Below are 13,850 nucleotides of genomic sequence, written 5' to 3'. Positions count from 1 at the left end.
TGCCTTTTGCTTCCTCAGCCTTTATCCTTGAGATTTAGGCTGGTCTTCTCGGATTTCTCCCTAATTGATTCAGGTCTCGGAAGTCACGAGCCAGGTAGTCATGAGCCGGGGTTTCCCACTGTGCTTCCCAGATATTATTTTATACCTGGAGGAGACTGTCCTCCTCTCCTCCTCCTCTCTCTCTCTCTCTCTCTCTCTCTCTCTCTCTCTCTCTCTCTCTCTCTCTCTTCCTCTCCTGGCTTGACACGATAACCTGTGTGTGTGTGTGTGTGTGTGTGTGTGTGTGTGTGTGTGTGTGTGTGGTGTGTCTTTAATCCCACAGGCTTTCGCCCGATTCTCGGTACCGTGTCGGTGCAGGCGCCGACACCCTCGTCTGCAATCCTTATGGTCATGACCCCTAACCCATATGTTGGCTGTCTCTATGTCCTGTACTTCTCAGGCCCGATCTTTTTTCTTCCCCAGCATGGTGGTTCTCCATCTTCCTCAGTCCCCTCGCCTGTGAATCCTAAAGTCCCACCTCCGTCTCCCTGTCCAACTATTGGCTGCCAGCAACTTTATCTGCTAATCAGAACAAGCTGGGGGCAGGAACTCTAAACATCTTACATGAGGAATTCTTGTGCAGTTTTGGGAACTTACGAGAGCAAGCATTAATTCAAATCTACAAAATTTCCCTTTTCATCCATTAAAAAGGATTTCATCCTTTTCTCTCCGGCAGACAATGAACATTTATATAAAATATAAGTTATGATATACACTAATAACATCCAGTTCATCAATTTTTGTCAATGTAGGCATATTACTGTAACCTCTATCCTAACTTAAAGAGTTCTACAGTCCTATGTTTGAATTATGCTTTGATTTTAACCTGCATTACCATTTGAAAAACCATCCTTTCAAATCTAGATAATCTACCTTAGTGCTAAACAACTTAAGTTTGATTATGAGACTATAACTAGTCTTCAACCCTGTCAAAGATCTGAGAATGAATTAAATATTACCTGAATATATAGGAAGCATAAAAACATAGCTTCCAAAATTTGACCAATTTACAGAGAAGCTGACTACCTGGACAAACCCCCCATTCCTCAAAACGTTGGAGCACCTATGTTCAGCCTTCTGTCCCAGAACCATCTGACAAACCTTAAGTAAAGTAGGAACTATGAAGTATCAGCTTACTCTGTCTTGGCAGAGCTGAGCTGTCAACTATACTGCATTGTATGTCCTTTCCTGGACAGTATCTTTCGTCTGTAGATGAGTTAGGGCAATTCTTGCCACAACTGGAGGAATTTCATATGGAGGTTATGATGTTCAATATCTTACTTGAACCACGAAGAAGGTACTGTCAGGAGCAGACATGTCTCTTAGTCAAAATTTCAATTAATAATGAAATGACTTTAAATGTCATATTCTATGAATTTCTGATGCTTTCAAAGACTGTTAAATCTTGACTACTCTTAGCTATTTCTGTTTGAATACTATTGAAAGTACTTTATTATAATGAAATCAGAATACAATATAACGATGAGTTTAATATCTACCCCTTAACTTGCATTACTTTGCACGGAGCCATATTGGATTTGGGCCTAGCCGCTTTTTGACTGCATGGTTCAAAGTGACTCTGGGCTGTTTGGCCACAGAGACTCACCCCGAAGATGACTGCCATAAATCTTAAGATTGTTGGACAAAGCCTCTCCCATGAATTTACAGCACAGGAGTATAACATTCAAGGGATGCCTCAGCTCGAGCAGATACCAGTTATCTCCTCAGTCAACACCCAGTGTCTCCACCACCTGACCTCATCGCCTGACTTCTTTGCCTCCAGCTATCACTGCCTATACCCTCATCTCCCCCTCCTTCATGTTTCACAAACGTCACTCCCCCTACCTGAAAGCTTTAAAAGCTGCAATGTTCATCCCAATAAATGAGACCTTGACAACAGAACTTTTGCTTGGTCTCCTTCTTCTCTTCACCCCCATTTTGGCCCACAGGTAGAAAGCCTCTTCGGGACCCTGAATAACTGGGTCCCCGCTGGCGGGGACATTACTTAATCATCCTAAACAGTTTATAATAGCAGCTATTAGAAGGACTGGGTCTGAGCCTTGTATGTAATAATTCAGGAGTATTGAAGGGGAGGCGTTAGCAATGTGGAAGTTTAGCAGTGGCCTAGCAATTGAGCTGATAAAGGCATATTAAATATAAGGATGGGTGTATGTGTCTTTTATTTGAGAATCCAGAGCATTGTGGTGGCTAACAAGGAACCCATACAGCTGCTGTAGGGCAATTAACCAGATTAACCTATACAGTAACACATATCCACCAAACTCTGGCAGAATTTATATCAACATTGCCTGGTAATTCTAATATTTAAATTTAGAAGGAAGGAAAGAGGGAGAGAAGGAGCACAGAGACTACATTTCATAAGAAATTTAGATAATTTTTTGTTTTAAGAAAATTTGAAATTATGACAAAAAAATCAAATACACCAAATAGCAATATCTGCTGAAAACACTTGTTTTTATTAGAAACAACATAAGCACAGTGTAACACATTATTAAAAAACACACTTCTTTTTCCTTGTCCCAGTTTAATAAACACCATCTCTTGACAAAATAGTTGTTCACACATCAGTAAGCACCAAGTGTCAGTCACTAAGGAAAGCAGGGAAGGGGCTAATGAACATGGAGGAGCATGAAAGGGTGGTCTCAAAAGGGTGACTGTCCAGTTCGCACAGTCTTTATTCTTGCTGTCTGTGTCTTAACAGATCTACTTACTATGTCTGCCTTAGCTCCTGTCACACAAGTCACTAGAAAAGAATCTATGGGTCATTAAAATAAGTGGGTAGGTAAACAGGGTTGAAACACTTGTTTTATTTGCAAATAGTCAAATAATTTATGAAAAACTATGCTATTGCTTAGGTACCTTATAACAATTTTGATTTTCCACATTGTGGCCTTTTAAACACCTAAAATATTTAATAAAAAGAGAATTTCTCCATCTCTGTGTCCTCTATCAGTGTGCACAGTCTCGAGTAATGACCCAACATAAAAATTAAGCCAAATGTAAAGCCAGCCACACTGTCCTCAGAACAGTGGTTATCCCCTTCCTTTAGTGCCTGACATCTTCTTAGTGTTTGTGAGAAAATAGGTTTAAATCTGAATATTCACAGTGAAAAGCTGAAATCTTGCCTTGGAAAGCTATCTGTTAATGTGTGTTTTACAGGAATTTCCCTTTATCTGTGTTCATCTATGATTCTCCATAGATGAACTCCCCACAGTTTTCATGCTTGTAAGTTTATGCTTTTTTGTAAAGACAATTCAGTTATATAAATATAATTTATTTTATGCCTGTTAGGTTTTTTAATAAATATATTAATAATTATGATCACTCTTCAGCAGATAAACCACATGTTTGCTGTGGGTTATTATCAATTTGTTTCTCCATAGCACCCAAGAATCAGGTGATCCTTGGGGCTCTCAATTTCAGTACTTTACAATTCTTCAATGTGGTTCCAGCCACGCATAGTCATGTAGATACTGCATGCTCAAAGATAACTTACTGAAGCTTGTTCACAGAACTAAGCTCTCCCCTGATATCTCCACTCCCCACAGTATACACCTAAGAGTAACCCAAATACTCTTTGGGAGATAAATAACAATTTTGAAAGATGTTTAACACCACAATAAGGAATTTGTTGGCATGACTCTCACAATGCGATTACTCCAGATACTGTATTCAAACTGTATGGGCCCATTGAAAAAGTAGATATAGCCTAGGAAGAGAGAGAACAAAAGAAAAATCTCAAACCTTAAAAATGTTAGGATTTACTCCAGCTAAGATTAGAGATCTAATCTGTGATGGTCCTTTGCTAAATATACAGTTTGTTACTGTTGTGTCTGGCATTCACCAGTGCTCCACTAGGGCCTCCCTCACACATGCTAGGCTGTTTCTTCATTAAATTTATACCTCTCAATCTTTATTTGTTAAAAGGCTACCAGAGTTTTAATGCATTACTTGTAGTTTAAAGGATATATGACAATAAAAAAAATCAAGAAAAAGAACCCAGCAATCTTATGAGGAGGGGACATGAGAGGGGTTGAAGGAGGACAAAAAAAGCAGGGGGAATTATGTAATTATACTTTAATTAGAGGTATTTTTAAAATATATATTCTCACAGATTGCATAAATTATGCACTAGAATTAATTGTCTTGCTACAAGTTCTAGTTTTGAACATTGATATTCAGAGATCATTCCCATTGTCACAATTGAAGCAAAAATAACTGTACAGCTATGATGATTATGGATCTTTATAAATTGCTCCTCACTCCAGCCCTAACTTGAATTTTGACATAACCCCTTGCCTCTTGGCCCCTTTACTATAATTTAAGGCCATCTTTAGGTTCAACATCTGTTGTTCACACACTTGGCAGTAATTAAATAAAATTCTCATTGATTCTAATCAGGTTATTTTGTTTGCTATCTAAGTAAACACACAGAAACAATTAATACCTTAGTGACCATGCATATTAAGTCACTGAATTCTGTATTAAAATTCTTTATATGTGAAAAACTTCTGAGGGGCCCAGAAGCCCTTTTGCAAAACCAGTGCAACTACTTACCATTTTTCTCATAGACAGCATCTACTTTGTCGCCAATTCCAGGGAATTCTTCTTCTATGAGGCGGGGATAGTCTTTGTCCATAGTCTGGTTAGCATCATCATAACTATTTAATAAGGAAAAGAAAATTGTATTTATCAAACATACAGGAGAGGGGATAACAAGAATAAGAAGTTGGGGAAATGGTTAGAAGGAACAAAATTGCCAAAGTTGAAAGATGACTTTGCCTTATAAAGAGAGGGAAGAATGATTAGTGGGAGAAAATAAATGTTATGGATGATGTATATGTGCGTGAGATGTGTGTGTGCATAAGATGTGTTTTCGGGAGCTCATGTGGCAGTCTCTGGAGGAGCTGACATAGAACAGGAATGGTGTACATCCAAAATAAAACATGAGGGTATGGGAGGGGAGCAGAAGGCAGGCGGGAATGGATAAACAAAAGACAATGTCACATACAGAATAAGTGAAACCCAGGGCTTTGTGTGCTAACTTCAAACTATAAACATATCAATAAAACCTCCCCTGTGACTGGAAACAAAGTAGGAGAAATAGTTGAGAGCAGCGGGAGCTGCAGGTGCCGATTCATCCCCATACACATGGTTGGGAGAGGGATGCCTCACCTCCACACGTGGTTCCCTGAGAAGAAGAGGGTCTTCCCCGTGTCCTCAAAGTGAACCGCAGCACTGAGCCTTTTCACCTCTTTTGGAAATCCCAGGTCAGATATTTTTCTGGGATAACCCTCCATAATGTCATACCCATTCAGGGCCCAGAATTTTCTCCCTAGAATCAGTGAAAGAGAGGTTTGCATTATCAAGGAGCATATGTCAAGGCCTGGGCACGTAAGCATTTACTGAAATGGAAAACTACGTAAGAAGTAATTTACTCAATGTGTCTGAAATAAAGAAAAAGAAGCATCCTTCCAACAAAGATAGGATTTAAGGCCAGGAGTTCCTGTTTATCAATATAGCCAGCCAAACATCACAACCAGTTTGTCAATTTATTGAAACTAAACGAAAAATTCATTAAAATTTCTAAATAAAGACTAACTAGGATCAGTGAATTAGATTCAAAATTCAACTTTTATATCAGTTAAAAAAATTTACTCTTTTTTCTTTGGAAAGCAACTTCATTCAAATATAAGAGTCGAACAATAGCAATGCCATTAGCAGAATGTTATGTGAGACATTGTGGTCATTAACCCAGAGTAGCATTTTATCCCCTACTCACACCCATGATTATAGAGTAGGGGTTGGAGAGATGGCTTGTGTTTGCTGTGGAAATGCGATTCTGAGCACACAGGTCAGAAGCCAGGCACTTAACGCTCCAGCTCTTAGGGTCAGGTATATGAACAAAAGAACCCTAAGAAATCATGGGATAGTCAGCCTAGCTGGAGAATAAAAGAAAGAGACAGAAAATAAAAGTATATCTAGTATATAGTTCTGCCTCAAATGTGTGTAAATGTGATGAAGGACTAGAAAAGTAGATCAAGAAATGAGCTTATTAATAGAAAGGAGAATCTTGTTAATTTTTTCCTCACATTTTCAAAATGCAAACTGTGTTTCTGTGGCATGCTATTTTTTTTAAGAATGATTAAAAGAAAAACCAGAAATGAATGTGACAGAGCAAAGAATAGGCATGATAACAATGACCTTTCCCCCTTTCCTTTGTATTGCTGAGGATTAAATCCAGGGGCTCAATGTGCGAGACACTGAGTCATGCTTCCATCCCATGATATAGACCATCTACATACCAAACTAAGAACATTTGGTAGAACGGGTACAGGTGCTTTATGGCTTTTCTGTGTTATACTGTTTTTTTTAATTTAGATATTATTTTGGTAATGGTCATGTTACTAAGTTTCTGGCACTGTCAAGTTTATCCCCCAATTACATCACATTGACCATTTGGAAAGCCTCCCTAATGGCAGCCTTACCTCTAAAGATGAACATGAGGTCTCGGGATGGATGCTCGTATGCAGCATCCACATGGTTGGGAAGTTCTGGCCAAAAGGACTTGGTCAAAAACAGTTCAGGCTCAACCTGCTGAGGGTGCAGACGCCAGAAGAATCTAAAGCAAATGGGAAAACAGTTTGTCGAATTCAGTGAGGTAATTCTATCCTGCTGATGACCGATGTTCACATCAATGCAGATAAGGTGCTACAACTATGCCTGGCACCCACAAAAGGGAAAAGAATAAGTTGTAGCATCCGTAGCAGCAGTCTTCTCATTTGAAATGTCACCGAGCCTTAGGTTGGCTCGAAGCTTTGGGCCGAAACCATGCTTTATTCAACTTTGTAAATATTTAGAGTGGCAAGCAACTTTGACATTCACTATTGGGTTCTAAGAATGGATCTTCCATGATCTCAAGAACCATGCAAACTGAGGCAAGAACAAACACCTTAGAGCAGGTACTCAGAGTCATCACAGTGGTACTGGAGGTGCAATCAGGACACACAGGGAAACATGTGTGTGAAGAGTTCAGCACACAAGCAAGGTGCCACAAATTCGAGGTTAATGTTTCACTTTTCATTACCTATAGTTTCTATCATAAATCACTCCCTCTTTGAAAATTTCAGCATAGGCATTTGAATCAGTCCCTCCATCTCGAAAGCTATTGGTAAATTTTCTAATGCAGCAATTGCTTTCAATAGTTTTCATGGTTTCCAATCATATTAGATTTCTATTTTTCCTTTATCCTAAGATTTTTCTGCCAGTTATTTGATCCAAAATATGTAAGTAAAATATCCTTGGGTCTACTGTTTCTGTGTTACCCTTGGGAAGTTTTACAGGTGCTTTGGTCCTTTGCAGACAGAATTTTAGCAGATTTTATGCAGTTTTGAAAAAGGAATCTTAAGAATACCTGTCTTTAAAGATCATGGTTTCTCCTCGGAGACTAGTAATGGCATCAAGGGATAGGGCTGGGTCACACTTCTCTGGTGTTTTGGGGTGCTTAGGGTTGGGGTCTTCATCTCCTGGACCTGCAGTGACAAAGCAGATGTGAGAACTTTCCAAGTGTCCTGAGCCACAGATGGGTCTGCTCCTTCAGGGAAGAGCAGGACAGGGCTCCTTCCAGGAAGGGCAGTAGTTCTTAAGTTCATATTCTAATATCCAGCAGGCCTGTTTCTTTTCTGCAGGATGCCACAGGCTAGCAGGGTGCTACCCTTCTGTTTTCACTGCTGCGGACCTCTTCAGAGTTCTTCTGAACTATAAATGAACATTCTTTGAAGCTGATGATAAAAATCAAAGGTAAACAAACCCTGAAACCATTTCTGCCACACAGTCACAGCCTACTGTGTGCCTTCAAGAAGCATGCTTCTCTAAGTCCAGTTCTCCAGGTGCATCACCACACGGATCCTTCATCTCGGCTCCTTCTGACTGTTTCAACAACTGTAGATGTCAGCTGATTTTGTTTTACCAGTTTGCCACACTGCAGCTCATCTCAGTAACAAAGTGGCTGTTTATAACTTTTCCACAGCTCACATGTGTTGAGCAGTAATCCCATACTGCTTTCCCCTTACATAGTTCTGTCTACAACACCTTGGTCAAAATCCGGTGGAATTAAGAATTACAAAATGAACTTGAGATGTTCCTTTGCCACCATTACATTTTGCCTTTAGCCACAGCAGATATAAAAATCTGCTTAAATCCAGAGGTGGAACAGTGGACTAGGGTAGTGTGAACAAGTTTTCTGAGCTAATTCTACAGGAGCATTTGTACTGCTGGCTGTCAGCAGTGGCTGCAGTTCTATTTATGACACAGAGCCCAGAAATAAATGTTTGGATTGATGTTTAAATGTTTTGTAAATATTATTGGGAAAATGGAAGAAAACAGAGGAAATTCCTCATTGCAGATGTTGATTAAAAACCACCAAAGACCCACAAGAGGTCCCTCTGGCAGCAAACTGCAATGGTGGAACAATGTCAGAATTTATAAGAGTTGTTTATATCCTCATCTTCATCATTGGCTCTGCTGCTGTGCTCTCCTTAAACTCAAGTTCAGTGGCTTCATAAGTTAAATTGGAATAAGAGTGCAAATACAAGGAAGTGTGGTCTGCAAATAGAACTGTTTTCTACCTAGACAAGCAGTTTGATTCAGAAAGACGGATTCTCACTCATGGTTTGAAGACATGATGAACGGATTAGATAAATGGATTAGCGTAGAAAGAACGAGCACATCTGTTACGCCAATGCATCTGTGTTCATTAGTTTACAGCTAGCAGAGTAAGCATTACCATAGAGAGACTGGATTCCTTGAACGTCATCATCTGGGAGCATGAAATGGCTTTTGCCAGTGTAGGTATAGATGGGAAACATCAGGGCTCCAGGGTCCTTGGAGTGGTCCAGACCGAGGGAGTGGCCAAGCTCATGGGCAGCAACAATAAATAAGTTGTAGCCTGTGAGAAAAACAAGAAACAGTGAGAAAGAAAGACCCTCCAGTGGGGCGAGAATGAAGGAAACTCAAATCTCTCCGTATCTTCCTAACTCACCATCTTACTCACTCTTTACTTAGTGTTCAGTGGCTTAAAGGAAGAGTCGAAGTGCTGAATCAAAGTAGTAGTCCTCACTTATAGGCGCTATAGCTCCCTGCATGAAGAATCAATTACCTACAGCAGTGTCAATAGATTGCTCCCAGATAATTAGTAAAGAAAACAGTAGAAGTTCTGATTTTTCTGTCTTCTCTAGCCAGGTTAAGGGAGAGGACAGAAATGATTCAGAATCGGTTGTATGGGGGTCACATAAGGTCCCACATAGCTCTAGGCTTAGCTTAGAACATTATTCAGAGGAGTAATGAACATGCCACTATATTTCCATTTTTCCTCTAATAACTTTTTCTACCAACTTTTAGACTGTATGAGAGCATGGTGAATGGAAAATTCTTGGAGTATATCTTAGTAGTAGAACACTTGCCTATATTCACAAAGGCCCAATCTCCAGCACCACAGAAAGGGAAAACTCAAGACAGATAGGAGAAAGTCAGTGTTTTATTTGCTCATTTAATATACTTTGTTATCAGAGCAAGTATGTAAAAAAATGGACTGACTTGCATGTTATAGGGCAATCAAGGGTCACATGATGGGGATGAATAATTATTGCAGCGAATAGTAATTAGTCACTTAACCATTCTTAACCTTCACCTGAAAATTTAACTCAGATTTTTTCCCTGTACATATTTTCAATTATTTCAACTAAACATTTGGAACCTGTGATTCACATAAGAGTGTGAATCTGGGATTTACTGTGACTTTCCTTAACAATACTGACTGCTCTTCTCAGGAAACCTACTTCCCTCTGAGATACTAAAAGAATGAATATGGAAATCATCTCCTTCCCCTCCAGAGATAGATTAAAAATATTGGAGAGATGGTATTCATTACAAATGGGCCAATTTTACTCTCACATGAGCAGGAACCCATTCATTCATTGTTTACTTACTTACTCTATTAATTTTTTTGAGAGAGTCTCCCAGTACAACTCAGGCTGGACCCAAATTTGTTATCTCTCTTCAGCCCCTGAGTACTGGGAATACAGCTGTAAATCACCATGGCTTCCATTTTATTTAAGTAAATAATAAAAACCAACTTCTATGAAGATTGTTCTTAGTTGCTCCAACTCAGAATCTCTCTTGCTTCAAAGTTAAACCTACTTTGGATAATCTGAGGCTTTTTTGGGTAAGTCAACATGTCAGGTATTTTGAGCTTCTAAAGAGAAGTCGCTGAGAGTGGTAGCCCCAGAGTCACAGGTCTAACTTCTGAATGGATTTACTGAACACTTCGTTTCACTTTACTCTTATACATACAATGCTGCTTGCACTCATCTATTTAGAGTAAGACATCTCCTGGCTTTCGCAAAGCAGTGTTTATAAGTGAGTGCTGTAGGAAAGTCTGAGACAAGTAATATGCCCAATGAGGAATAGAAGTTTAGCTAAACCTATGCCATTAATATATCAACCAAGAAAAATATCTATTTCAGTTAACATCCAACATGGACCACAGAACCATCCATGATAGTGTTTAGACATATGTTTATAAAAAACTATACTTCTTTAACCAGCAAAACTGTAATCCAAAGAAAGAGACAGAACCATGCGTAACAGAGAAGACATTTGCCCCCACTCCAAAGACAATAGAGAATATCCTTGAAGACATGACAAGAAACGTCATATAATTTATTCATATTTAATGATTTGTTTAAGAAAAGCTTGGTGGGGAGCCCATTAGTGCAAAATATTCTTTTTGTTATTTTAGAAATCATAATCAAATGCTAAACACAATTTACTTGTGTGCTTTCTGTGTCAGTGAGACTGCGTTCAGTAACACGTGAGCTAATTCTCTCAAGGAAGATTACCTTTGGAGCTGCTTGTCCAGGTTTCATCATCATCAAAATGGGCGTCCCCGCCAAGGTTTGGTCCAGGAGGAAAAGCGTGTGCCAGAAGACCAGAAGGCCCATCAAATGGGTAGAAGTCACCATGTTCTACGCAGAGAGCAAGAGTTAGAATTCCATTATATATACTGTTCCTGGCTTGACAAGGGCATGGCAGTTTTGTCAAATGCTTCAAAACTGATAAATGACTGGTGAAAGGAATAAAAAAAAACAAGGAAGGATTAATATATGAGCATGTGTCAAAATGACTCCACATTCTTACCTTTAGTTCCAAAAGATATCATGATATCAGCAGTGCCATCATGGATCCTGGTAAAATTCAGAGGTGTCACATCAGACCAGACCTTGAAGGCTTTTCTGAAGGCCTTCTCCACTTCAGAATGGGATATATCAGGGGTGTAGTTCACAATTCTATTCAACAAATAAAGAGTCAGTTAAATTTTGAAAGGTTAAAATTATTTTTAAAACATACTTTCTCAGGGGCTGGAGAGATGGCTCAGTGGTTAAGAGTACTGGCTGCTCTTCCAGAGGTCCTGAGTTCATTTCCCACCAACCACATGGTGGCTCACAACCATCTATTGGGAGATCTGATCCCCGCTTCAGGCAGGTGAATGTATATGCAGCAGAGTACTCATACATTAAATAAATAAAAAACAAACAACAATAACATAAACAACAACATAAAACAAAAAACATACTTTCTTAGAATATGGCTTTTCAAGTCAAAAATGGTTGCTTTAAAGTTTCTATTAGATATAACAGAAGCTTTCAAAGAATTAAATTTAACAGTTCTGTCAAATACTTAAGTACTGCCAAATAAGTGAGTTCCATGGCACCTTAAATTTAAAATATACAATATAACCTTGTTTTCATGCTAAACTATAGACCTAGACAAGCTGGCACTACATGGTTTAAGGAAAGAGTGAAATCCTCCATCTTCAGGAACATCATCATAAATCTAGCATATTTTTTAGAATTTCCTTCCTAGCTTGTGGTTTCATTTCTACGAGAAATACCTTGAGACACTCACAAAAAATAATGTTGGGGTTAGCATTGAGATAATAGATCTTATAAAACTAATTTATTTGTTTAATGTTTAAAGTTGACTTATAGAACTCATTTAGAAATATTAAGTGTAATATAAACTTTTAATTTTGTAGAAAATACAATCATATATTAAATATAACTTACTTCTGTGTTTCTTAACTTTGTATTAAAGCTAATCCTGAACTGAACCTCCAATTAGCTACTCCAGGCCTACTTAATGTAAGATGTAAAAGAAAAGAGTAACGTGTGTGAGGGGTAGCACCTCTACTTTACCTGTAAGTTAAGTTTGTTTGGGACCATTTGAGTGTTCGAGGGAAAACATTGTATTCACCCACATCAGGCACTCCACATCTTGGTTTTCTCATGATGTCTAAGGTAGGATCATCAAGTTTGCCAGTCACATCTAAGCCAAAGAAAGACTGCATTTCTCGGAGTCTATCAACTGTAGAGGTCACTGTAGACTTCTTCAGGATTCCCGCAAGAGTCACAGGATGGTAGTATGATTTCAAGTAGTGCTAGAAAAAAGACCAGAACAACCAGCTTTTAAGAGAATGGAGATGTAAGAAATACACTACAATGCCATGCTTGGAGAATACTGTACCTCTGCAAACTCAAGATCTTCCTCAGACAAGTCATCATCATCATCATCACCATAGGGAAGGGGCAGGGACCAACAGTGAGTCCAACTCAACAAGAAGAAGGTGGCCAGAATAGCTGAATGCATGGTGCCCAGCAGTGCCTGGAGTCTCTCCTTCCCAGGGCAAGCATTCTCTATTTTATAGAGCAATAGTGATGAGTCACCACTTGGGGTGGGGGGTGTTCACTTCCTAGTGAGTCGAAGGTAAACATGCTTACGTGGTATTTTTTTTTTCGTACGTGTGGTTTGTGGCAGAACCTGAGGGAAATGGAAAATTAGGGCATCTCTAGTTTCAGTGGGGCATATCAAAACGCATCTGGCAAAATAAACAGCCTCAGCATTTTTATGGATATAGTGGGAAGAAGCGGTGGCTAGTATATTTTTCACTTCACTGGGCAAAAATGCTTTCTTCATTTGTAGGGAAAACAGCTACGCTGAGTTTTTCAGGTAATAATAATAGCAAAGTAATATATTTATCCCTGTAAGGAGGGAAAAGTTCTGTTCACAAAATGGTTATAGGCTGATGAGTTCTCAGCTACAGAAATGTTTAAGAACCAAGCTTGAATTCTTTGAGACAATGTAGATGATTGAGCCCTAAGCTGGGATTTTAATATCTGGCATAACCTGTAGATGGTTGTGGAGACCTATGTGAATTTCTTACATGTACTAGTACCTGGCTCTGTTGGAATGCAGCCACTTCAATGGTTAAGACTAGGGACTATGGACATAATTAGGACTATGTTTTGAGGCCTCACTCCCAGTCAAGTTTAAAAGGCACTATCTCATTTAATCCCTACAATAACCAAAGCAGATACTGTGCATAGGGGCAGTATCAGGGCCCAATGCCTAGGGCCTTACACTGTAGCCCAGGAAGCTTAGAACTCACTATGTATCCCAGGAGGACCTGGAACTCACCAAAACCACTGTGCCACACATCCTTCAGATTGATTTATTTGATCTACGTGGGTACTACTGTAGACAGTGGTCCTCTCTCAGCTCCCTAAGGAGCATGATTATAATATGAATCTCATTACAGCGTAAGATCTCTGCAGAAGAAATACTTTAATAAAAAAGAATAAATATTACTACTTCTCAACTTCAATGCTTATTATCAAATAGCTTTCATATTTCAGTAATTTATTCTTCCATTCAAGAACAATAAAGAGCCCAGG

The 13,850-nt window shown here is 39.0% G+C and overlaps 1 protein-coding gene across 1 annotated transcript; it reads right to left on the bottom strand.

The window, feature by feature from the left end:
• Positions 1-2,495: 2,495 nt before the first annotated feature.
• Positions 2,496-12,775, bottom strand: Mmp13 (matrix metallopeptidase 13). The gene is made up of 10 exons (NM_133530.1): positions 12,643-12,775; positions 12,315-12,556; positions 11,257-11,405; positions 10,959-11,084; positions 8,846-9,007; positions 7,475-7,592; positions 6,549-6,682; positions 5,236-5,395; positions 4,618-4,721; positions 2,496-3,769 (listed from the first exon to the last, which is right to left on the bottom strand). Exons 1-10 carry the CDS (start codon positions 12,763-12,765, stop codon positions 3,669-3,671), a joined length of 1,419 nt encoding a protein of 472 aa, NP_598214.1. The 5' UTR covers positions 12,766-12,775; the 3' UTR covers positions 2,496-3,668.
• Positions 12,776-13,850: the final 1,075 nt, after the last annotated feature.

This window comes from Rattus norvegicus, chromosome 8 (assembly GCF_036323735.1).
Source record: "Rattus norvegicus strain BN/NHsdMcwi chromosome 8, GRCr8, whole genome shotgun sequence".
NCBI classification, from domain to species: domain Eukaryota; kingdom Metazoa; phylum Chordata; class Mammalia; order Rodentia; family Muridae; genus Rattus; species Rattus norvegicus.
Note: the sequence above shows the minus strand (reverse complement) of the source record. Positions and strands in the feature narration are given on the sequence as shown.

Bases quoted from the DNA above. Each gene is read 5' to 3' on its own strand.
- Mmp13 (NM_133530.1), bottom strand. From the start codon at position 12,765: ATGCATTCAGCTATTCTGGCCACCTTCTTCTTGTTGAGTTGGACTCAC. The intron at 6,683-7,474 runs GTATTCTTAAGA...CATTTGCTTTAG, and splicing joins ACCATGATCTTTAAAGACAG to ATTCTTCTGGCGTCTGCACC. The intron at 5,396-6,548 runs GTAAGGCTGCCA...CACTGATTCTAG, and splicing joins CCTCATGTTCATCTTTAGAG to GGAGAAAATTCTGGGCCCTG.